This window comes from Crocuta crocuta, unplaced genomic scaffold (assembly GCF_008692635.1).
Source record: "Crocuta crocuta isolate KB4526 unplaced genomic scaffold, BGI_CrCroc_1.0 scaffold8, whole genome shotgun sequence".
NCBI lineage: Eukaryota > Metazoa > Chordata > Mammalia > Carnivora > Hyaenidae > Crocuta > Crocuta crocuta.
In genome coordinates this window covers 1,558,860-1,584,605 of record NW_027532162.1, presented here as the reverse complement: position 1 = coordinate 1,584,605, position 25,746 = coordinate 1,558,860, and the positions used below count along the sequence as shown (strand labels likewise).

Below are 25,746 nucleotides of genomic sequence, written 5' to 3'. Positions count from 1 at the left end.
TTTTTTTAATGTTTATTTTTGAGAGAGCAAGAGAGACAGAGTGTGAGCAGGGGGAGGGGCAGAGAGGGAGGGAGACACAGAATCCGAAGCAGGATCCAGGCTCTGTGCTGTCAAATGGTGAGATTATCACCTGATCAGAAGTCAGATGCTTAACCCATTTTGCCACCCAGGCGCTCAGACTGGTTTTAAAGTAACAACGTAGCATATGGTTTCGTGGGACATTTAGGAGCAGGATACTTCTGAGGGAGTCGCTCAGGACACACAAGAGAATAACCTGCAGTGTCTCCGCTTCGTTCCACCTTCCGCTGAGGGAAGCAGCCCCGCTGCCAGTCAGAACTGCCCCAGCACGGGAAGTATGGTAACCGGAACACGAACACAGCACCAGTAAGGAAAGGCCAATCGGCTGACCCTCGCAGGGTCCAGGAGGCCTTTGGCAAGGATGTGGCGTTTGATCTGACCCGGGTCTTAGGTCTTTCGACTGCAAACAGGCACAGAGGCACCAAACAGTCATTAGCAAGTTTGGGGCCTGAGTTGTGCAAATAAATACACCTTCTGCACCTCACTGTGGGGAAAGCTGTTTCTAAACAGACACGAGAGGGTAGCTTGAGGCGCACGTCACTTTCCATCAAGACCTGTACCAGTGATGAGGGTCATGCCCGCTCGAGGTCACTCTGGTGACCCCTCCCCTGACACCAGCATGGCAGTCACATGCCCAGAGGGGACCCGCCCTGGGCCTCCTGCCCTGTCAGTGCTGGGCTTTGACTCAGCTCAGCGCTCACTTTGTCTTGCCCTCTCCTGTCCTAAGTTTGTTTTCAGAAAGAAAACAACTGCCTTTGGCGTGTCTGCAGCCCCAGGTCATCCTGACACTCCCATGCTTCCTGTGTTTTATCACGTATGTCAGTTACATCAGCTGTTGATGACATACACACTGATAGAGCCAAAACCTGGGCCATTGCAGTTCATAGAATTTCTTTCTTACATTTAAACCATGGTATTGACATTATATCAGCTGTTTTCAAGTTTTTCTCTTTTTAAATCCATAGATCAGTGTAAGTTATTAAGTGCCAGGAAAGAATCCCTCCTTTTACATTTTGTCTAGAAATTGTTAAATATGGTCTCTTTTTATTTTATTTACTTTTATTTATTTTTTATTTTATTTATTTGAGAGATCGCAAGTGGGCAAGGGGCAGAGGCAGTGGGGACAGAGGATCTGAAGCAGGCTCTGCGCTGACAGCAGTGAGCCCAGTGCGGGGCTCAGACTCACGAACCGTGAGATCGTGACCTGACCCGAAGTCAGATGCTTAGCTGACTGAGCCCCCCAGGAGCCCCCAAAATTTACTTTTCTTAGGGATATGGTCAAAATGGGTGAGGGGAAGAGTGGGTACAGGCTTCCGGTTAGGGCATGAATAAGTACAAGGGTCTAGGGTAGTTCAAGAAGGAGGCGTGGCACCCATGCACCATTCACCCAGTTACCCCTCCAGGCCCCAGACCCATCCGGGCCTCGGCCCTTGGGGCCGCTCCTCCCACTTGTAGATGAGCCGTTTGCCAGGGTTTCCCACTGAAAGACCCAAGTCTCAGGGGTCCCAAGCACAGCCAGGGAAACGGAAAGCCAGTGTCCCCCGTGTGGGACACTTGTGGGAGGCCTGCTGGTCAGGTGTGGATGTGCCCTCTGGGGGCTCCCCCAAGCCCTGAGCCAAGCAGCCTCGAGTCTGCCCTGCAGACCATAGCGCAGTGTGCTCCTCGAGACACCGCCCTTCAGAACGCTCTGAAGCCGGCCGAGTGCAGTGCCCGGCCCCTCGTGCCTAGTCGGACTGAGGCTCTCAGCCACGGCTCTTGCCACCCTCCCCATCACTCAGCTCTACAGCAGCACAACCGTGGAGCCCAGAGCCAGAAGGGCCCCAGGGCCCCAGGGGAAAACCGCAAGCACCGGGTTCCCTTCTTGCTTGGTGATGCTGCCCCCAAGAGCCTGTCCCACATGCTGTGTCGTGTGGCCTGCAGCACAGGTGACTCTGCCGCATCCGTCTCTCTGGTGGCCTCTGTCATGTGTGTGGTGTGCTCTCCAGGGCTCTTGGATCCCATGCCTTAACTTTGCTCCTGATGAAATGCCCACAGGACCCCCTCGGGCAGGGGTGCGGCGGGTACCGTCATCCAGGCTCTGCAAAGCTGCAGTCTGTGCACTGAAGAATGGGTGGCTCCCGCGGGGCTTGTTCAGTCCATCAGGCGTCTGGCTCTTGGTTTCCTCTCAGGTCCTCATCTCACATTTCACCCCACATCGGGCTCTGCGCTGACAATGCAGAGCCTGCATGGGATTCTCTCTCTCCCTTTCTCTGCCCCTCCCCCACTTGAGCTCTCTCTCTGTCTCTCTGTCTAAAAATAAACTTTAAGGAAAAAAAAGGCTAAACCATGATTTGTCCATATTTTCCGTGAATTAAAGATAACTTAGGTAAGAGTTCAGGGCAGTAATTTTTAAAAAAAAAATTTTTTTAAGGGTGAATTCTTTTTTTTTTAACCTTTATTTTTGAGAGGCAGAGAGAGCATGAGTAGGGGAGGGTCAGAGAGAAAGGGAGACACAGAATCTGAAGCAGGCTCCAGGCTCTGAGCTGTCAGCACAGAGCCTGACACAGGGCTTGAAAGCACGAACCACGAGATCATGACCTGAGCTAAAGTCAGACGCTTAACCAACTAAGCCACCCAGGCGCCCCATCAGGGCAGTAGTTTAAATACCCTGTGAATCACCCTGTTTGCAGTGTTGGAGAAGCATCATTTCCACAAACTGAGAGGCCAAAGCAAACCCATCCTTCTCTCCCATGAGCAAAGGCCGGACCCTGGGCTGCAGTGAGTGGTGGCGAGGGCCGAGCCTGCCCATGCTCTCCTGTCGGGGTTGCGTGGGCACAGAGGGGTACCGCCCAGTGGAGGCAGCCTGTGCCCCCCCTCTGGGGGACTGTCCTCCCCTGTCAGGTTTGAGCAGATCTCCTGAGACCCCTTACGTTTTGGCTCTTAAACTTTGAACGCAAAGACTCCTCCAGAAGTGTTAGAATAATCCCAAACAGGGGCAGTGAGCAGGAGGTTCTTCAGTCTTTGTGGTGACAGAGGTGGCGGTGGTGATGGGATCTGAAGGCAGATGGGCCGCGTGTCTCAGAGCTGACGACACTTTCTCTTTTCCCTCCAGAAACACGAAGACACAGAGTGTCCCTGTGTGGTGGTGTCCTGCCCGCATAAGTGCAGTGTCCAGACCCTTCTGCGGAGCGAGGTGAGCGGCGTAGCCAGGCCTGGCCAGGTCCTTGGGGCGAGCATGCCATGCAGCCCATGCTTCCCCAGTAGCTGGGGTCAGAGGTTTTTCATGATACTGACACATGTAGTAGAAAAATGGTGAAGAACCCATGGTGGGGGAGGGGGTAATCAGAAATTTCAGAAGCAAGCAAATAAAAGCTACAAAGTGGTTAAATTCAGAGCAAAATATTGTTAAGAATTGAGAAAATGGAATTGCTTTACAGTGCAAGCAAAGGTGATAACTTCTTAGGTTCTTAAAAAAAAGCTATTTTTAAATCTATAAAATAGGAATTACTGTAAGATCACCTCAAAATAAACGACTTTACAGACACCCCAGAACCATTTGGCCACGTGCTGCACGGGCTGGTGCTAAGGAGCAAGGAGGCCGCATTTCAGGGCCCAGTGAGGCGGGGTCCCTGGGGGCCGTCTCACTCTGCCCTCGGGCACTTACTTGAAGGTAGGGAGATGTTACATCTTCCCTTACGTTAACTTGATCAGCATATGTCCAGATGGGAAAATTCCAGGGATCTGTAAATGTTTTTGGATTTGGTACTGACCTGGAGCCCCCCTGGCTGCTATTTTGGGAGCATCTGGGGCTCCCAGGGCTCAGTGCGCTCCCGTACCCCCAGGTCCCCCGCAGGCCTCGGTGCTCTGATCCAAGGAGCCTGCTCACCTCAGCCTTTTTCAGCAGCCTGGGATTTTACCACTGGATATTGGGGGGGGTGAGGGTCAGTCTCTCACATCCCCACTGAGCAAGAGGACCTGGAGCTCCGGAACCAGTCTCCCCCACAGTGCCTCCTCCCAGGAAGTTGACTCTCCTAGGGAAGGGCAGGGCCTTGCCTGGTGACAGGAGTCCCTGGGCCTGGGATGCGCCTCCAGGAGTGGCAAGGAAATGCAGACAGATTTCTCCAGCTAGAACGTCCCTCTGCTAAAGTGAATGAATGAAGAGTCTGTATTGTTGAAGTGGTGACCAGGGTTTTCTCGTCCTTCCAAAATTGTTACCCACTCAGGGCTGTCTGTAGGGACAGAGGCTAACTCTGTTTGCCTCTAAGTTATTTTTATTTTAAAAATCTTTCAACCTGCATTTATCTTGGGTTGCTGGTGAACCATGCTCTTGGTCTGTAGATTATTTTTGCCTCTATCCCAGCGCTCCCACAAGGAATGACGGTGAAGGCCCTGGGAGCAATGGTAACCAGTTCAGGGGGAGGGAAATGTACGGCCCTGGATCGATGGTAGTGTCCTGAAATTAACATCAGACGCACGCATCCTGCTTTTACCACTAGGAGTGTTAGCCGGGCAGGTTCATGATTGTGCTGGTGGCACTAAAAGTATATTTAAAATAACTTCTAAGCTGGCATTACCGTGCACAGTCCCTGCTACGTTCTGTGCCAGCCACCTGTAGTCTGCCCCTCGGGTGCTTCCTCCAGGCGCATGCCAGAGCTCCCTGCCTGTGCTCAGAGGAGCATCAGGTGTGCCAGGCCTGTCAACGCTGCCACGGTGCCTGGGCTCAAAGGCCTTCCGCAGGCGTCGGCCCGTAGGTTCCCCACTGAGCACTGTCCTCAACACTGCCCTGAAGGAAAAGGATTCAAGGACTCAGGAGAGCCATAGAAGGGCACGGCCATGCGCCTCTGGGAGCACGTGTGTGCCGGCACTGGGGGAGACACGCTCCCGCGGCCCAGCAATGCCGTGCGCTCAGATACCCACCTCCCTAACTCAGGGTCTAATTGTTTTCTATAAAGAAGATCTATCCCTAGAGTTTCCTGATGAGAATTTCTTCAATAAAAGAAGCTGTCCTGAAATTGTATTAGCCTAATGAATAGTACTATGTCTTTAAAATGTAGACATTTCAATTCCCTTTTCTCTTGAGGGGGCATCATAAGTGGTTTTTATTTGACGATGTGCCAACATTTAAGCTGAACAAGGGGTTTTTCTTATTACAATGAGTTATCCTCTCCCAATCTCTCCTAATTTTCTTCTACCAATTAGACATGACAATATTAAGAGTCATGGTGTTAGAATGACCTTAGCGATCTGTGAGAAGCTACGTGAATTTATGGCCACTCAGAGGGGAAAAAAGTCTTTTCAGAAGACAAAAAACTTATCTTGTTATCTTGAGTATTGGGAGTAAAGGTACATGGTATGAGCTTGCTCTGAAAATACAGTTCTCTCTGTGTGCACCGTATATTAGGTGTGTGACCCAGTTACATCCTTGAATGCTTTCTCTTTTTTCGTGTTTTCATGCAATTTTTGTTTATAGTCTTTAAATGTTCATTTCAGTTCACGTTTTTTCCCTTTCTTTTTTAAATTCTGACGCTGCAGACGGCATGTCACATTTGGAACAATTTGTTGTAGAGAAACTGCAGATTTGAGAAATGTTACAGTAACTGTATTTCTGTATTCTGGCGTATGTACGTGTATGCACGTGGCAGCAGTGTGTATTTACTGCGGGTGAGTCTAGGAAGCTGAGGACGTACGCTCGCCGTGGCAGACGAGCCCCCTTGGTGACAGAACAGACCAGATGCTCTCTGTGCCCTTACTGTGTTTGAACGTTTTTGTGCGAGCGCCTGTGCCACAACTCACACCTCTTTCCCGTTGCAGTTGAGTGCGCACTTGTCAGAGTGCGTCAATGCCCCCAGCACCTGTAGTTTTAAGCGCTATGGCTGCGTGTTTCAGGTCAGTATCCGACATCTGTCCTTCCCCGTCACTGACGTTCTGCCGTGGGAGAAAGTTACGATATTAGCGTCTTCACGTGCGAGTTCTGCACGTGGAGTATGTGCAGGGGACGGGTGCTTGCTCCCCGTGCCGGTGGCGTCCTGAGATTTCAGGGGGACACCCGTGCCGAGAAGGAGGTCAGGATGTGAGGAGATCAGGCACGTCTAAAAGCAGCTGGGAGGCGGGACACGTAGGACTGACAGGTGGGGGGGTCTAGAGAGCGTGTCCCAGAACCCGAGCCAGTACTTAAGTGTAGACACGGTCTGGCCGTGTGCACATCAGCACACAGTCGCGAGGACCACGCTCGTGTGTCCGTGGCTGCGTGTCCTCTTACCTATGCCACACCTCCCGGCACAGCCACGTGGAGAGGGCGTCTCCGTCACCGCCACGCTTGTGCTGCGGAAAACCTGTTTCTGGGGTTTTTGTTGTGTTTTTAACATGTCTGAGATTGCTAGTGAATTTGAACTGAGTTTCATTTAAACGTATATCTTAATCTTAGAACTATCAAGAGGGCAGTATATATTACGATTGAAGTATTTCATATTTAATTTTGTATATTAGCAAAACATTATTACGAGCTCAGTGCAGAGATATTGGCATCTCAGTGTTTGCTTAGAAAATAAGAGTAAGAATGACCGTAGCTTTCCCTTTGCCTCAGTCTCTTGACGAGACAGAGCCCCACCCTGTTATGTCGTATGTAGTACCATTCATTCTGTGTATGTGTATATATATGTTTATATATAGCAGCACTTATATCAACATATATATATGAATATTCTATGTACAGAGTATATGTTTTGGAGATCATGAAAATGCTTTCTGTGGCTTCTTAATTTTCCAGTATCAAAACAAATTATATTTTCATACTGATTACGTCCTTAAATACATGAAGTACTATTGCACATGCTTATTACTGACTCTCCAATGGTCTCCATCTTATGTACTCTGTAGATCGTTTATGTTTTGTATGTAACTTTCCAAGTATACTTAGAATAGCGAGGAACAGTACATTTTCTAATGCAGTGTATTTCTCTAATAAGTTAGTATTTTAGTAAATTATTTAGAATCCCACGTTGGTTATGTGTTCACTAGATCGCTGTAGCAGTATCTAGCTGTAACGGCAGGTTTTGAAGCATTTCCAATGTGCGTTTTTAATGAAAAAAACTTTAAAAGGAACAAAAATGATAGGTCTAAGATTTAAATTTCCTGATATTACAAATATGTCACACAGATGAGCAGCGCTTGGTACGAAACCTGAGGAGGGAGGAGCATGAACTTGAGATTGTTGTAGGGTTGCAGGGCCCCTGCCCTTCTTCCACCCCGAGCACGGCCCTTCGAAGGCTTTCCATGGATAAGGCTTCCCCTCCATGTTTAGAGCTGGCTTTAGATGGTGTGTTAGTCTTGCTGTGCTCCGCGAGGGAGGGAAGCCGGCTTAATGTGCTGCATCTTTGTTCTCACAGGGGACAAACCAGCAGATTAAGGCCCACGAGGCCAGCTCTGCGGTGCAGCACGTCAACTTACTCAAAGAGTGGAGTAATTCTCTGGAGAAAAAGGTACGCCACACAGTTTATAGCTTTTACTGGCTTTTAATGATTTCTTCAGATTATTTAAAGAAAATACTTTTTATAGTTATGAATGGTTTGGGATAAAAGAAACGGTATCAGGAGAATGTCAAGACAGTGCATTTCTCTTCACGTGACCCTGAGCTTATAAATGAAGGCGTTTGTGTTGGTTTGTTCTTTGTTAATTGCCAAGCCAGCATGCGGTGCCTTTTTGTTTGTTTGCGTTTAATCACATTGTGGTCACCTTAGCATTGACCTGGAACAGGGATTATCAAACTTGCAAACCTTCCTTTCTCTCCCCATCAACCTCATCTTTTGGTAAATAAAGTTTTATTGGAACACAGCTGTGCTCATTCATTGCCCTGTGGCCCATGCTGCATTTGCACTGTAATGGCAGAGGGTAGCATCTGAGACACAAACTGTACAGACCTCATAACCCAAAATATTTACTCTCTGGCTTTTTAACTGAAGAAGTTTGCCAGCCCCCAGTTGGGAAGGTTACCAGTGCTAATTGCTTTACCTCTCCCTGTCTTGCCTAGGGGACAGCTAGGAAAAGCCATTGTCCTACCACTAGTGTAAGTAGCTGTCACTTTCGGTGGCAGGAGCACTTGCCCAGCGGGGCTTCTCTTCCAGAGGCCTCAGCTGTGGGGCTGGCGGCTCCTCAGCACCTTCCCCGCGTGGTGCTTCTTCCCGGGGGGATTTGCTCAGTGGCGTTCAGCTGGGCCAGACCCTCTTTTTGTGAGAAAAGATGAAAATGTCTAAGAATCATTAGAGGGGAAGTTGTTACAGGATCTCCCATGGTGGCTTCTCCACAAAAGTAAAAACTTATTTCAATATTCCAGAAACATTTACTGAGAATTTGTAGTAGAAGGATACTGAGGTGAATTAGAGCAGCCTGCTTATTTTCTGAAGATTTGTAGAGAACTGAATACCTTGCTTCCAGTGTTAAATTCAGCCTTTTTTTTTTTTAAGTTTATTTATTGATTTTGAGAGAGGCAGAGACAGCATGAGTCAGGGAGGGGCAGAGAGAGAGGGAGAGAGAGAATCCCAAGCAGGCTCCCAGCTGTCAGCACAGAGCCCAACGTGGGGCTCGAGCTCACAGGATTGTGAGATCATGACCGGAGCCAAAACCAAGAGTTGGACGCTTAACCGACTGAGCCACCCAGGCGCCCCTAAATTCAGCCAATTTAAAATGTAAATGTCTTTGATAGAATCTAAAATTTTAAATCAAAACGTTTTTATTAACTCTGACATAAAGTAGTTTTTTGGTATAAATGCTGAGGATGAGAAGCGACGAAGCACGGGCAGGTCACGTGTACGTGCACAAGGGCAGCGGGAGAAAGGTCTCATTTAACAGTGACATGAAAGCTGTGTTAGAAGAGTCATTTATGGCTTCCCTATGAACATAGAGCAGTTGCTCTGAGTTAGTGATGGCTTATTGGTAAGTCTTTTTTTCCCTCTCTGTTTAAAGAATGTATGCTGTTTCTACTTTGTAAAAATTACAGGCATAAATGTCAGGACTCTCTGTCTCTCTGTTTCTCATTTTTAAAAAAATGTTTATTTTTGAGAGAGACAGAGTGCACGGTGAGCACAAGAGAGTGAGCGGGGGAGGGGCAGAGAGAAGGAGACCGAGGATCTGAAGCGGGCTCTGGGCTGACAGCAGAGAGCCCACTGTGGGGCTCGAACTCACAAACCGTGAGATTGTGACCTGAGCCCAAATCAAGGTCAGGACGCTTAACCTGTTTAGCCACCCAGGTGAAAAGCACCCATCTTCTATGTCAGAAAAGCTTACGTCAAAGGGGAATGAGGAGGACCCCACCAAAATAGGCAAGGACAGATGTCGCTCTGAGTGAGGGGGTTCTTGGGGAAGGGTCACTGCTTCCTGGAAGCACGCGTGCCAGGTAGACCTTCCTATGAAAGCAGGGTCCACAGGTGCCCAGGGGCTGGATTCTTTGAATAAAACAAAGAAAATTTAAATTAGAAAGTTCCCTAAAGTAAGAGTTTAACATGGGCCGATGTGTGTTCGGTAATGTGAGATGTTTCTGCTCATCCTCAGGTAGCTTGATTTGTTGCAGAAAAAAAAAATGCCATTGCTTTTGGAGATATTACTGACATTTCTTATCAAAAAAAAAAGTTGACATGTGGATGCCTCAGTGGCTCAGTGGGCTGAGCACCTGACTCTTGATTTCTGCTCAGGTTATGATCTCATGGTTTGTGAGATGGAGCCCTGTGTCAGGCTTCGAACTGGGTGGAGCCTGCTTAAGATTCTCTCTCTCCTCTCTCTTTCTGCCCCTCCCCCATGTGCAAGCTCTGTATCCGCATGTGTGCACATGAGCCCCCCCCCTCAAAAAAAAAAAAAAGTTGGCTTACATGCAGGGTATGTTTTTTTTGGTTGTGAGAATAAAGAGGGGGAATTGTGTCTACCTTGAGAGATGGGAGTGAGTGAATTGGAACTTTGGAAAAGGCCAGGGCCGTGGGTGGGGTGCTGCACATGGCCAGTCTGCACCACTTCTAGGGGCCCACGGGCCGGGGACGCTGTATGTTAGAGAGGAGAGTCTATTTGTGCAGCGTCCTAGGGAAGTGAAGCGTTGTTGCTGCCCCTGAGGCATTGCATGTTTCAAATTCCTTCGTAAATACACATTGTTCTAATGTGTAAAACAGACTGGGGCGCCTGGGTGGTTCGGTCGGTTAAGGGTCCAACTTTGGCTCAGGTCATGGTCTTACAGTTCGTGAGTTCGAGCCCTGTATCGGGCTCTGAGCTGACAGCTCAGAACCTGGAGCCTGCTTCAGATTCTGTGTCTCCCCCTCTCTCTGCTCCTCCCCTGCTCATGCTGTGTCTCAAAAGTAAATAAATTTAAAGAAATTAATAAAATAAAACAAAACAGACTGATTGCACCCAGAGGTGCTGCTTGCCTGAGCAGATTGAATGTAGAAAGGATGCCTGTCTTCACAGGGACACCAGGAATTGGTGCTTTATCACACCCAGGTTTGTCCTGACATGCCCTTGGGCCATCACCTCAGGTGTTGTGGGCATTGGGGGCACATCTAAGTGGAGCTGTCCCTGCACCCACCACGGGCCCCCCACTGTCTTTGGGGGTGGCACATCTGTCGGTACAGGGGCCTTTCCAAAGGCCGGAGCTCCCCATGGAGAAGTCTCGTGAAAGCAGCTGTATGGGAGTTGCCTTTGGACTCCTCTCCTGGGGGGTTTTAAAAACAGTATAAGTTGGTTCTTGGAAACTAATTGTTTTCCAGAAAGATTTTGAAAAGGTCAAAAGTGGTCTTGGAAGTGCTCCCCCAGCAGCCCTTCCTTGGGCTGACGTGGCCTTGCAGGTGAATATGTTGAGCTTTTTGGAAAGTCTTCTTGGGTGACAGGCCAGGCACGTGCACCCTACAGCTTCGTGTCTCTGTTGGAGGGCTAGGAGTTGGCCTTAGGGTTAGCTGAAGCGCATGTATAGTTTTTATTCCCACTATGCTTTCCTATTATGTTGGGAGAGCTTTTCAAGTGTGGGGTATGGCCCAAGGGTGGAAGTGAGATGACTTAGTGGATGGCAACTAGCACTTTTTAATGTAAAATAGAATAAAAGAGAAAGTATCAGGGTACATGGGAGTGATTAGGGCAAGTATGGTTTTGTGATACCTGTGTCTTAGGTATACACAGACACACACACACACACACACACACACACAAATGTTTGTACAAATGGGGTGAGATGTAAGAACATGTTTCCTACTGTGTTTCCTGGTCAAAGTTTGAAAGCCTCTCTGGTAGAAGATTTACTCGTTTTCAGGAAGAACTGTAGAGTGTCCCATTCATTCTGAAATTCAGTCAGGTGCTGTACTGTGCCTCGCCTTATTTAATTACTGGGAGCGAGTCTGAGAAACACAGTGTGTAGGATTTCCTGTTAAGTTACCAGGACTTTCATTTCCTGTATGAAGGGATTTCTTTTTCTGGAATTCCTTCCAGTGGGCTGGGAGAAGGCCTGTATTGTGAAAATGTAAGCAACTGTCAATATAATTGTCATAATTCATAAAACCATGTTTTGTTTGCTTAATTGAAGAATTTGTTTTTCAGGTTTCCTTGCTACAGAATGAAAGCGTAGAAAAAAACAAAAGCATACAAAGTTTACACAATCAGATATGTAGCTTTGAAATTGAAATTGAGAGACAAAAGGAAATGCTTCGAAATAATGAATCCAAAATACTTCATTTACAGGTAAGAAGCTTAAGCCTATGGCTGGATCACAGGGTAGAGGAGCATGTCTGTGTTCTTCAGGACTTTCTCAGTGAGATGTCTGAGCAAAAGCCCTGACTCTTGTCAAAGAGACAACCTGTTTCTCTTTCTTAAGACTTGAGAAAGGCATAGGCCACTCTTTGTTCCCCAACTTTTTCCCGGAGAACAAGCCCCTGCCTGTCTTCTGTGCCTTTGATTCACTGTTGGCGAAGGAAGGCTTAGAGCCCATGTTTTAAAAAATTGCTTGTTCTTATTATTATTTAAGATTTCATATTGTTCCTGAGTAGTTATGCGTGAAGTTTCACTTCCTAAGGTGAAGCGAAGCCAGTCTGTTTGTTCCGAATCTTCTAGAGGTGCACACACTCACCCCACTCTATTTCATGATAGCTATCCATGTGCACCTCAAAACAGCCTCTGCCGGAAACGGGTGATTGTGTTAAGAGGCCTGTTTAAATGTTGCTCCTCCTTTCAAATGTTGCTCCTCCTTTCTGTTCTCAACACAGGCACTGGCTAGTGTATTATTTCTGTAGATCTTCTCGTACATTAGCTTACTCACAGTATACATTTGTTAGACTGATTCCCACGTGCATCACACACACACACACGCCTGTTTCAAAAGTGGCTTTTCAGTGCTTTTAGGTGTGTTTCCCTCTTAACTGGAAGATGAGGTATTTCTAGTAGCTCAGAGTCACGGCATCTTTGAGAATGTCTTTCCTCCCACTTTGACATCAGAGGTTAGTCATAGTGGCTTGGATTGCATATTTATTTATTTTCATAAATTTGTTAAATTAATTTCATTTGTATTAAAACTTTGCGGTTTCCAAAGATGAGGAAAAACACAGTATTAAAATACAACAGATTATATTAGAAAAGATACAAGCCATTGGTATTGAATCAAGTCAAAAAAGTACGTCACATAAAATACCAGCAAGTCTCCTGCTGGAAGTCCTGGCATTTTGCAGAGTGCCTGTGGAAATGTTCAGAATGTCCAGACAGAGGCCACGCTCACCTGCGTTGGCCCCCAGCTGCTGCCCCAGGGCTCATGGAGGTGCGTGGGGAGGCCACGCAAGTTCACGTTACGCTGGAAAATCACCTGTTAAAAATACCAACAACAGAAGAAAGAGTGAATAAGTAGTAAGTTCATTTATACTTCACTCTTTATGACCAGATAAAATCAGAATGTACATAATGAGGTCGTGGAGACACTCATCTGAAACCTCTGATGTCATTACTTGCATCTTCTCCGTTTCTCCCTTCCAATGTGAAAAGTTTGAATTTACTTTTTCGTAGAGTTCAGTCATCCCACTGTGTGTGATTTATATTTTCACACTTTTGTGATTTAATAAACTGCTGAGATCTAAGTCCGAAAGAAAGGGGGGAAGCAGGTTGCGGGCGCGCAGAGCAGTGGGGGTGGGCAGCCACGGGTAGTGCCCCTGACCGGTCCTAAGTAGTAGTGTGACAACTTGTCAGCTCTCTTCATGGAGGGAAAAGTGTGAAGGGAAAATAGCTTATATTGAAAGGAAGGGACTCAGATTACACTGGGCTCCAGATGCCTATAATCTCATTAAGTGCTGGGGACAAGTCACCAAGTGCTGAGAATCCTCTGGGCAGTCCAGCGTCTCCCCCAGTGGCATCTGCACCCAGCCGGGTGATGCTCTGGGAGGTGGAAGCTCACCTTTGCTTCACGGTGTGGCTGGGCCGACAGCGACTCTGGGCTGGCAGTCTTCTGTGACCGTGGGTGGAAGGCCTCTGTGGCTGGTGCCCTGGCGGCCTTAACTCTCTGTGAAGCATGCTCGGCCCAGGGGCCCTTCCCTCCAGTCCTTCCAGAGCCTTCTCCACCTCTTTGATCGGAGCCTGGCTCACATGTGCACCTCTCCTCATTTCCTTCCTCAGAACCCTTCCCTTCCCTACCCCTGCCCTCGTCAGTGCCCCCCAGCCCTTGCATTGGGCCACGCGGTGATGACAGACGTGTTAGTCTCTGTATCCTCTCCTTCTCTGTCTGATTCCCCAGTAGACCCTAAAACCTCAAAGATGGTGGGACACGTGGAGTGCAGAGATCCTGAGGGCCCCACACAGGTATGGGGTGCGAGCGGAGTCGGTTAAAAAGAATGGGATTTAAGAAGGTATTTGCTTTTGCTGACCCAGGAAGGGCAAGTTCTTAATGTTTTACTTTTTAAAGAACCTGTTTTTCTTAATGAAAAAAAGGCCACGTAGATGTCAGCTGAATCTGACATCCGCCCTGTTGCTGGCAGAGACTCCATGAGCCCGGGGTACAGGTCCGAAGCCGCGTGGCCCTCTGCCCGCCGGTCCCTGAGTGCCACCCACACTGTCTTGTTTGCACAGCGTCGGGTGCGTAGGTCCCAGTGACCCTGTGGTGCAAGTGACAGGAAGAGAGAGGACGGCTTGAGCCCTCAAGTGCGCCGTGCGTGACACGGACGGGTCGGTGCTGACGGCGGCTCTCTTGGTTAGGGTTTGTCTGCAGCCTGTGTGGCCTCTGGCTCCGGGGCCCTCGTTCCCGTGGAGCCCCACACCTGCGCGCAAGGCGTGTTCTTAGAGAACACAGTAGCAGCTGTGTAGACCACTCTTCAAGAGTGAGGTCATGTTTGCTGCACTCGAGACCTTGGTTTAGCCTTTGGCTTTGACACGGTCGGTTCATGCAGAGGAGAGGCCTGTTCACAAACAGCACGTGCCCCTTGCCGTGTGTGGAGCTCCTTGTAGGGGACTCAGTGGAGCCCTGTGTGTGCACGTGTTCTCTCCTGCCCCCGCCCTACCAGCGCCTCTGTCACTCAGCGCTGGCCCGGCCACGCCCCTACAGCGGCCCTCATCTCACCGCGGTTTTCTTCCTGAGGTCACCACGTGCGCGGCCCCCGCCTTGGGAAGGAGGCACCACAGCCTCATCCCCTTCTTACCTCAGGGCCGTGAGGCTGAGAGGTGACAGATGACTCATCCCAAGCCAGCCTGCAGCTCATGTCCACCCAGCGTCCGCCAGGCATCCGTCAGGACCGCCGTCGATTACATAGTTTTCATGAGCTCCCCCTGAAACTGCCTAGGATCCATGTTAGCCGAGCTGGCGCTTTCCGTGGGGTTAGGGCGTGGCACCCTCTGCACATCCTCATCAGAAACATGTATGGGTTTGGGTGTCCTGATGTCGCAGTCGAATCCCCAGAAAACAGGCTTTGTGGACTCATTAAATATGCCTCCAGGGCACCTGGGTGGCTCAGTCAGTTAAATGTTCAACTTTTGACTTTGGCTCAGGTCATGATCTCATGGTTCATTAGTTGAAGCCCAGCTCTGGTCTCCGCGCTGTTGGTGTGGAGCCTGCTTGGGATTCTTTCCCCCTGCCCCCGCTGCCCCTCTTCTGGTCTCTCTCTAGAAATAAATATGTCTCCAGACACACATCCTTAAATAAAGTGACATCAGTGCGGGAAGGGGTAGGTTCTTTATAGAAATCATCTTTACTTTTTAAAAGTTAGCTAATATCAGGTTTTCTTGGAAAGAAGAGGAAGAATATTACTGTACTTCTACCCCAAAAAAGTAACCCAGACCTACTATGTTTGTTCCTTGGTGGTTATTAACAGCCAGTAAAGGTGCTGAAACTAAATGTTTAAAAATAGGCTCCGAAAGGAGAAGTGAGCGCGGCGGGGCCGGGGCTCCCCGCTGTGCGGCCTGCAGCTCCACACGCGGCCGGCCCGTTACTCACAGCCTCGCGGGGGCCGAACCACCCGGCCCGCCTGAGCTTCATTTCAAAAAAGTGCAGATCCTTTCCAGAAGTGAAAACCCTTGGTCCAGCATGTGGGCGTGCCAGTCCTGAAACCAGGCCGGGTCGCTGGCGGTCTCGTCCCACTGCTTACTGTTAAAGTGTAAATGGTGCATGTGTTTCTGGGGGGAAAAAAAGGCTTTCTGAATGATTTAAGACAGCATGAAACGCAGCCTCTCTGTCAACAGCCGCGTGTTTGCCAGTAGTGCTTCTGTGCCGGTGGCCGGCGCACCGAGCCACTGTGGGGTGTGGAGGGGGGAGCGGCCCTCTCTTAGACGCAGGCCTCTGTGTTTCCGCTGGGGTCTTCAGACCAGCCATCAGGCTCTTCTGCTGCCAGCCCCATGCAGACGCCAGGCATCTGGAGCAGGTGCTGGCGTGCCGGGAGCCCTCTCGGGACCCACACAGGGTTCTAGGGCACCGTGTGCAGCCACGAGATGAGGCTGCCCCCCTCCAGCCTGGCACGTGGCTTGGCCTCTTAGGAAATGGAGACCTTCCCGTAGCTGGTGGGTGTTGCTCTGACATCCTGAACTAGAGACCCTAGGACAGAGGGCCTCTGTGCCTCGGTCCCCTCCTCTGGGATAGGGATCCACGGCACCTGTGTCCCCCGAGGTGCGTGTGGGTGACAGGTGAGATGCTCGTGCGAGAGCTGCCGAGGCCCGGCCGCTCCCCTAACTGGCCGGTGTCTGATGGCGGTGGCACAGTCTTCAGAGAGTTCTAACTGCATTTTGCCTTTCTGATGCCTTTGATTTGGAAGCGAGTAATAGACAGCCAGGCGGAGAAATTGAAAGAGCTCGACAAAGAGATCCGCCCGTTCCGGCAGAACTGGGAAGAGGCAGACAGCATGAAGAGCAGCGTGGAGTCCCTCCAGAACCGAGTCACCGAGCTGGAGAGCGTGGACAAAAGCGCTGGGCAGGTGGCTCGGAACACAGGTGAGGGCAGCAGGGCAGGAGCGGGGCCCTGGGGTGGATCTGGGGAGCAGCATGCATCCCAGCCCACTGCCCGGAGCCCGGCCAGGCCTGGGCGCTGGAGCGGGAGCACGAGCAGGGCGTTAGGCACATGCGGCCTCGGGGCTGCGGCCAGTGAGCCACCGCTCATGCAGACGTGCAGGGACCCTCCAGCCAGAGAGGCCTTCGTGGGAGACCGAAACATTTCCCGTGTAGACAGGTCCTCTCCACGTGGTACCAGCATGGTGGAGAGCGGGTGCTGTAGTGGGGGGTGGGGAGTTCCCAGCTGTGCTTGTAAAGGCACAGGGGACAGAAAGGACCAGGGGGTGAGGCAGAAGACCTGGTGGCATGTGCAGCCAGCGCGTTTCTGAGATCCAGAAGCTGCTTTGGGGACTGAATGAATATTCTGAATGTTTGCGTGACCAGGATTGGTGGTGCAGAGGGCCTGGGCAGATGGCGATGCCCACTCCTTACCCTGCTGGGTTAAGCCGAGGACTGAGAGTGACGTGGGGTGAGGCCACTCAGGGTACAGGTGACTCCAAGCATCGGGCTGGAAGTCAGGGGGACTTGAGCAAGAGTGGCCTGTCCCCGCCCCCATGGGTCCCTGAGGGTGCCTTGCAGGAGGGAGGGCCCTGCAGTGATGTGCCCTGTGACCTCCAGTGTGGCATCTCTGCAGGCTGTGGCCCCGGGTGTTGGGGGCCAGCAAGGCAGGGACCCGAGGCCTGTGATTCAGGACACGTCCCGGTGCCGGTCCTCCCCACAAAAGCCATTCCGTTTAGTGGCAGTGCTGGCGGGACCGGGGCCCTGAAGCCTTCCTGGCACTCACGGGCCTCCTTCACCCCATGTCTCCTCACCCACGGCAGGCTTGCTGGAGTCCCAGCTGAGCCGGCACGACCAGATGCTGAGCGTGCACGACATCCGCCTGGCCGACATGGACCTGCGCTTCCAGGTCCTGGAGACCGCCAGCTACAACGGCGTGCTCATCTGGAAGATCCGCGACTACAAGCGGCGGAAGCAGGAAGCCGTCATGGGGAAGACCCTGTCTCTTTACAGCCAGCCTTTCTACACGGGCTATTTTGGCTATAAGATGTGTGCCCGGGTGTACCTGAACGGGGATGGCATGGGGAAGGGGACGCATTTGTCGCTGTTTTTTGTCATCATGCGTGGAGAATACGACGCCCTGCTTCCTTGGCCCTTCAAGCAGAAAGTGACACTCATGCTGATGGATCAGGGCTCGTCTCGGCGTCACCTGGGGGATGCGTTCAAGCCGGACCCCAACAGCAGCAGCTTCAAGAAACCCACCGGGGAGATGAACATCGCCTCTGGCTGCCCAGTCTTTGTGGCCCAAACTGTGCTAGAAAACGGGACATATATTAAAGATGATACCATTTTTATTAAAGTCATAGTGGATACTTCGGACCTGCCTGACCCTTGACAAGTCACTGGGGAGGTGGGTTGAGCAGAAGGCAACTCCTCTGGGGGTTTGAACCGGCTGTCCCCACTGAGGTCCTCGCGCTCAGAGAAGGACCTTGTGGGACGGAGGGAGCAGCGGAAGGTGGCCGCGGGCCGGCGGGAGGAGCCGCGCGGGAGGACACACCCGACATGTTTTCTAATAGACTAGCAACACTCCACTCTGAAGAATTATTTATCCTCCAACGTGATAAATACTGCTGTCAGAGAAGGGTTTCATTTTCATTTTCAAAGATCTAGTTAATTAAGATGGAAAACATATATGCTAAACAAAAGAACCATGATTTTTCTTCCTTAAACTTGAACACCAAAAAAAGAAAACACACGCACACACCTGGGGACAGCTGGACATGTCAGCATGTTAAGTAAAAGAAGAATTTATGAAATAATAATGCAATTCTGATATATTCTAAAATTCAAGAGTGCAATCTTGTTTCAAATATAGTATACTGTCTATTTTTAAGGCCTCATCTGGTCTCTGTTTTAATAATTTGTTTGTCAGAAGACCCTGAAGTACACCTCGGTCTTTTTTGAAAGTCTAAATTCAGAATCATTTTTTAATTTAAAGTTCTAAGATAATTGTTACTGCAGACATTTTGTTTTAAAACGTTGATAGACTGATCTTTCTTGGCAGAAAATGTAAAATATCCAACGCTGGTTATCACTTGTGATAGGAAAGAGCATACTCAACCTGCTGTTATTTCTCGTTAGAAATGTAACCTTCGATCTCTGTCGTAGTTACTGACACTACTTCAAAATTATTACGGAAGGGAAACCGCTCATGGATGCTGTGCATCATTCTCAGATTTATAATTGTTTTCACCCTAAAATAGGGCATCTGTTGAACTTTGGAGTTCTAAACAAAACCCTGTAGGCTTATACAATTCTGCCCCGTCTGTTCCGACGCACTCTCTGTTGCTGACGACTCTGGCCCTCGGTGTCCAGGGTCTGGGGGTGGGCAGGTGGCTCGTGCTGAAGGAGGCCACAGCAGGTGTGTTTTTCTTCATCCTGTCACATTGCTGCATTTTGTTAACAATCTCCAAAGGCGACATCTTTGCGTAGAGGTGGTGGCATACTGTGTATGTGCCTTAGACGTGACACGCTGCTTCTCCACCCTAGCTTTGTGCTCGCTGTAGCTCTAGAAGGTGATGGTCTGACCCGGCGCTCCTCTCGACCGCTCCATCCCTGCCTCTGCAAGGGCGCTCACAGCCTCGCGCCCTCCGAGGAGGCCAGGCTCCGCTTCTGCTCCTGGAGCCTCCACTGCTTAGTTATCATAGACCCCAAGTCTCTGGCCCCCAGAGTGAGCCGCCTCGTCCGGGCGCGGGCGAGGTCCCAGCCCCGGGGCAGGAGCGGGGGCAGCCACCGCGCCTCTCCGTGGCCCCACCTGGGCCGTGGGCACCCGCCCGCCATGAAGCAGAACCCTCTGAGCATTCCAGAGACCGCCGCTCTCGGGGGGGCCTGCCCAGGCTGACGACAGGGTCCTAGAACCGCCGCCCCCTCGGGAAGGGTGGTCCAGGGGCCGTCCCAGCCTGCGCCCGCCCAGACGGCACCTTCTCAACTCACTGTTTACCTTCTTTCAATGGTCCAACTGTGACTAGAAGCCGGAGCCCTGCCTCCCCGCGCCCCCCGCTGTGCGCCGCGCTTCTGGGTGCTCTTACCACTGATGGGTGCTACACGTGACGGGTGCTCCTTGGGCTAAACCAGTGTGGGGCCACCGCACCTGGGCCGCACCCTTGGACTGCCTGCCTCTGGGCTCCCCCGTGCTCGCGCGGGGACGGTTGGGCTGGTGCCCGGTGGCCCGCCGTGTCTCTGGTGCTGCCATCTGCCCTGGGCGTGCCTCCGCCCCAGTGCCTGCTGGAAGTGCCCTCCTAGCGCACGCCGTCCCCTTCCGTAAGTGACCTCATCGGTTCCAAGCACCTGCCACGCCCGTTAGCGTTAAATGCTCGTCGTTGTGTTCATCTCCTTGACTTTCTCCACCCTCCCCCCCCCATTCCTTTGAGGGTGAGTCCGTGTCCTTGGTCCTGTCCAGAAGGAGCCGTGAGTCCCCGTTCAGAGAGGAAGGACTGCCCGCGGGCGCCGCAGGACCACGGTTCCCTCGAAGGTGTCCCCAGCCTCCTCCAGACCTTGCCCCGGTTCTACCCCAGGGGAGACAGGATGCCTGGCAGCCCCGCCTGCCTGGCCTCGGGTGGCCTTCCTGAGGGTGACCAGCAGGGACATGCGTGCGGCATCCTCCCGTCCCTAAGACTGTGGACAATATTAACAAATTTGAGACAAAAGCAACCTCTTGGTCTGGTAAAAACAACAAAACAACAACAACAATTCTTTGCCTCTCCTGGTTGAAATTCTGGGGTGGGCCGCCAGAAGTACTTCTGGAAGCATCTGTCCTTTGGTGGAGGGCGCTTTCCCAGACACGCTCCTGGTGGGAGACGATGGGCCCTTTGGGCCTCCTCCCAAGGCGCCCACAGGACGTGGCATCAGGAGCTGGCACCGTCCCTGGGGGCGAGAGTGTGCCACAGCGGAAACCTCATCTGGTGGCTTGAAAATAGTTGGTGACAACGAGGGGGGGGGGGTCATGTGCCTTTGGGTGTTCTGGAAGGTGGCCTCCCACAGGATCTGGGTGTGTTCCTGACCCCTTGGTGCCCTGGTTTGGTGCCCGGCACCCGCCTGTGTCTGTGGTCCCCGAGTGGCCAGCCCTCCCGGCTTCCCAGGGTCCCCGCAGCAAGAGAACGGTGCCCTGTGTGGGGTGTGTTGGGTGCACGTCTCCTGTTCCCTAAGTGACAGGTTTCCCCACGGGATGAGACTGCGTCTCTATGTGAATCAAGCCAGTCGGCTTCCCAGCCAGCCTCGTACCAGAAATACAGACAACTCGCTGTGTCTGCTGTGCCCGTGCGGTTCTCGGGACACGTGCGCCACTCCCTCCCGCGCCGACCATGGAGGCTGCTGGGGGTGCGGGGGCCCGGATCTGGGCCCGTCGGCGATGGCTGGGCTCCTGCGGGGAGTGCGCGTCGTGGTGGGCATGAGTGAGGGGCCTGTCCCGGGAGGCTTGGAGTCTTCGAGTGGCATTTGGTTCTTTGGGGTTAGACCGGCCCCGGGGACGCCCGATTCCCCTCGGCCCGGCCTCTCCTGGAAGTTTGGTGTTTCAGTGGCCTAGGTTCGTAGGTGACACAGAGGAGACAGGAACTGATGTAAACTGCTCTGAGGCCTGCCCCACAAGAGGGTGGCGCTGGCCTCCTGAGGGGGGCTTGCTGTGCACGTGGATGGAGGAGGCCTCGTGGGGGCCGCGGTTCCCGGAGCGAGGGAGATCTTGGCCCAGATGCACCTTTCTTTTCCCGCCCGGCCCACCGTTCCCTTGCCTTGTGACCGTGGAGCACAGGAAGCCCGTCCCCTGTGGCGGCCACCTCCACCCGGCCCTTCAGATGCTGGCCAGAGTCCAGGGGGTCTGCTGGCAGAGCTGATGCCCCCGAGGCCTCCCCGGATGACCACGGCCCACCCTGGTGAGGCAGGGGCCTCCGCCACCCATGCTGGGCCACGTGCCCCAGGCGAGGCCAGCAGCTGTCGTCTGTAGCCAGGGTCCTGGTCACCCATGGCAGGCCTGCATCCTGCAGCCGGCAGAGGAGGGGGCGTCTGGACAGACCCTTAAACACGACAGGGTCCCATGGTGGGGCATTTCCTCGTCTGCCCAAGGGAGGTGGGCAAAGTGGCAGACCCCCCCCACACACCCAATTCACATCCTGGGGGGTGCACACCTCCTCCCTACTCTGTGCACGAAGGAGGAGCGGGACTGCCCTTCCGTGCCCGTCACAGACGCCTCCGGCATCTCCGCCGGTGTCCACGGGGTCGGTCAGGAGGCCACGCTCCTCCTGGGACCTCGTGCCCAAACCTGAGCCCTCGGAAGTGGCTCCCTCTTCTCTGGGTCAGCAGAGCTATTCAGTACTGTTTCCTTCCTTCTGGTCCAGATCTTCCTCAGACTGCGGAGGAGAGCTGCGGAGAGCTCCAGAAGCTCCTTTCTTTTGTGAGCCCCGGGGAGGTGAACGAGGAGTCTGTCGCCCAAACCTGCTTGTCAGCCCGAGACCATGGTTCTGTCTTCCATTTGCAAATCCTGACAGTTTTTTCTTTTCTCCAGAATAGAATCTGTCCACTGGGGTCTAAGTCGGGTGAGGTCCGTGTGTGGCTCCAGTGTCGGCAGATGACCCGGTCATCAGTACCGTCTGCCCAGGCGGCACGCAGGCTGTCGCCCGGGAGCCAGGGCCAGTGGGGGAAGGGGAAGGGCGTCTCCCGCTGGCCTCGGGTGGCTGAGTGGAGCTGGGTGGCCCAGCGTGAGGAGACCCTGGTGACACCGAGCAGTGCTTGCCTTTCATTTCTGCTGCTGCATCTGAGTCTCGTGAACTGTCGCATTGGGAGAGGGTCAAGTCCAGGATGGCTGCGCCACTCCTGCCGTTAGCGGTGATTGGTCTCTATCATTCAGTCCCCCCTTAGACAGGTAAGGTCACCTTCAACAGCAAACTGACTCAATTGGTAAACACACAAGCTGGCATTCTTTCCAAGGGTTTCTACAAGAATTCCCTATAGAGTAGCATCTGTGATCACAGAAGTGTGTGAGCCCGTGTAGACAATTGTGTACGTTGTTAGAGCCGCATCTCCCCGACGGCGCACCTCTTCGTTCAGTTGTTACCCAAAAACAAAGACCAAAGAAGGCCAATCTCTCATTTGACTTTGTATTTTTAATCCACCTGTTTTGAAAATTGCCGTCTGTAGTAACCGCTCGCTGTGAGGCCCCATCTTGACACTCCAAGTGATTGTGACCAGTGATTCATGTCCTGTTTTTCTGCTCTTCTAAGAAAAAAAAAACAACAAAAAGACAGTGTAAGTTATTGCTCAGCAATAATCATGTTGTTCATGTGAATTAACAACATGTCTGATTTTCTGATAGCATTATTATGTTTTATATTTTTGTTTACTGTACATTGTGTGTGGTTTTATTTGGTATTTATTTGTGTTCTGAGGTCTTGCGATGTTTTTGTGTTTCTGATGCTAATAACTGAAGTTTGTAAGAGTGTAGAATGCAAAACTTGGAAATGCTCAACTGTCTGATTAGAGGAAAATAAATCTGACTAAGGACTCCCTGTTTCTCTTTCCACCGTCTCCACAGGCAGAGCCTTGGGCTTGGGGTGTGGGGGCCCTTCCCCCTCCCCCACCCCGCGGGGCCTCCCCGGCTCCGCTCTCAGAAGTNGAGCACATGGCTTCCTTGCTCTCAAGTCCCCAGCCTGGTGCAGAGCCGGGGAGGTGGCGCCCACTCCCACCAGGCCCAGGCCCTGGCATCCAGAATGGTGGAGGGGCCCCAGACCCGGGGTCCTGCCCCACGTCCGCCACTTCATCAGCTGTGGGACTTTGGGCTCTTATGAACCTCAGATTCCTCACCTGTCAAATGGGAGGACAGCATCTCTCTCCTTTCCAGAAGGTGGCTATTAGAAAGCTGTACCGGAGCACCTGGGTGGTTCAGCCGGTTAAGCGTCTGATTCTCGATCTCAGCGCAAGTCTTCATCTCAGGGCCGTGAGTTCAAGCCCCACGCTGGGCTCCAGGCTCCTCACAGGAGTGTCAGGGGGTAGAGGGCCAGAACGACCTTTTCCCGGCTCTGTGTTTCTCCAGGTGGTCTTGTGGATCAGGCCCGGGGGCAGGAGGCCTGTGTGGACGCCCCCAAATGATCCCATGTGGAAGCTGCTTCCCAGCACTGGTGCAAGGACCCTGGGAACCTCCCCTCCCCTCCCCCGCTGTCCTGCNACTAGCAATCTGGGCAGCAGGAAGGCGGCCCCATCCAGGGTCCCACACAGGCCCTCAGCCCACACTGCTCCTGCTTTCCCTCAACTGGGGGGCCCACCAGGAAGTCCTCCCCACCCCATGCCCTCAACCTTGTGACACATAGTAGGGAGTCCAGGCCCCACCCCCCAGCCCCTGCTCTTCCTAAGCCTCCCTCCACCTGGAGGGTTCCCAGTTCACCCCACCCTGTGGTGAAGGGCTTGCGCCCCATCCATGTCTCTGGCACTTAGCCTTGAGCTCCCATCGTGGCCTCAACCACAGCAGGGATGCTGAATGACGCCGTGGGAGCCCCCGAGAATGGCCCTGACCCTCCTGGCCCGGGATGCAATGTGGACAGCTCTGTGGGCTGGGCCGCCGAGGCACGGAGCAGCAGCTGCAAGGCCACGTATGCCTGGGGTTTTCCAGCTCCTTCAGAGGTCACGCCGCTGGGATTTCAGAAACTGGATTCTTTCAGCCTTTTGGAAACTTTCTGGAGTCCTACACGAAGGGAAATGGGCAATAAACCCCAGGGAGAAGAGCACCCCCTGCTGGGTGCACCTGAGCGGCGGTGGGGACACCAGTCGAGGTGGCTGCAGATCTGGGCCGCTGTCCAGCAGCAGAGGGCGGGTGTGATGAGAAGCGGGGTGCTTGCAGCAGCTCCTCCGCCTGAACCCAGACCTCAGCCAGGACTGAAGAGTGTAGCTACACGTCAGACCGGCCCACAGCCTTGGCCTTGGTCCCCAAGTCAGCACCAGGGGCCACCCTGCCCTCCCAGCGACTTGGGAGGCTTGGTCCAGGAAAGGAGGGGCCCGGCGGTTCCTTGTGACCCTGGCTGCCTCCCTGGGCTCAGGGGGATGGGTGGGGCCGCTCTGTTCTGAACCCCTCCAATCGAGACCTCCACAGGGCCACCAGGATCCCGTGCTGACTCCCGGCCGCGTGGCTGTTGCTCTGCGCGGAGGCAGGGNGCTCTGAGCTGGCAGTCAGCACAGAGCCCGACGCGGGGCTCGAACCCACAAACCGTAAGATCATGACCTGAGCGAAAGTCGGACGCTTAACCGACTAAGCCACCCAGGCGCCCCGTCTGAGTATCTGTTTTAAGGGAGAAAATCAAGGTTGGGAGAGGGGTGTGTCCGTGGAGCCCTCCCTGCACTTTGCTGGTCTTCCGTGACTGTGGCTCACGTTGGCGCCCGGACGTGCCCACCGCCCCTCAAGACGGTACCAGAACCTGACCGGTGAGTTGTGAAGAATGGCTGTTTCCAGTTTCCTGAAAACGGACAGCTGCAGAAGCTAGAGCCCGAATCAAGGAGATCTGTTAAAACAGCACGGCCACCGGGGAACGGAAGTCTGCAGAGGGGGTTCTCACCTGACCCTGCGGTCAAGGGCACCGTGGAGGGCTGGCTGGGCTGTGCCCCTAAGCGCCGCGGGGCTGCACGGAGGCATCCAGCCTGTTCCTCGGGGCGCAGGGGAAGCTCTGCGTGTCCCCAAGCCCGCAAGCCCGGGCCTTGCTCCCCAGTGACCCCTGGACCTCAGGGTTGGCCTTGGAGGAAGGCAGAGCTCAGAGGCCCCCCGGGCAGCGAGGGGGCTGGGCTGGCAGCCGGGTCTGAGGACCAGGGGCCAGTGCCCTGCAGGGTTGAGCACGTGAGGGAGTCTGGACAGCACAAGACCCCTGTGAAGGCACTCTTGGGATTGGGGGGACATGTGGCCTGAGCCAGTGGTGGCCACGGGCCTGGCGGGGGCACACCCTGTGCTGGGGCCTCCCAGGCAGCAGAGCGTGGAGGGTCACACCCTCCCTCACAGAGGCCTGCCCCCTCTCTGTCCTCATGCACCGCCCCCCCAGCCAGCAGCGGATTGGGGAGGCCACGCCTCGCCCCTGCCACAGGCCTGGCGGCAGGTGTGTGCACAGACGAAGGGCCAAGAGAGATCTGGAGTTAGGCAGGGACCTCACAGGTGGAGGGAGAGGAGTGCCCCAGGGCGAGTCTGCAGGGGTCTGTGCAGCACTGGGGGGG

At 53.0% G+C, this 25,746-nt stretch overlaps 1 protein-coding gene across 5 annotated transcripts in view; it reads left to right on the top strand.

The window, feature by feature from the left end:
* TRAF3 (TNF receptor associated factor 3) overlaps positions 1–23,065 on the top strand; it is a 114,449-nt gene extending 91,384 nt beyond the window's left edge. For 3 of the 5 annotated variants that reach the window (XM_077776561.1, XM_077776562.1, XM_077776563.1), the window contains exons 7-12: positions 3,170–3,250; positions 5,869–5,943; positions 7,443–7,535; positions 11,617–11,757; positions 16,287–16,461; positions 17,340–23,065. In XM_077776561.1, the coding sequence (XP_077632687.1) occupies positions 3,170–3,250; positions 5,869–5,943; positions 7,443–7,535; positions 11,617–11,757; positions 16,287–16,461; positions 17,340–17,911 (1,137 nt within the window). In that variant the 3' untranslated portion in view covers positions 17,912–23,065. The remainder of the gene's footprint in view (positions 1–3,169; positions 3,251–5,868; positions 5,944–7,442; positions 7,536–11,616; positions 11,758–16,286; positions 16,462–17,339) is intronic. The other 2 variants (XM_077776564.1, XM_077776565.1) reach the window with 2 other exon arrangements.
* The last annotated feature ends 2,681 nt before the right edge of the window (positions 23,066–25,746 follow it).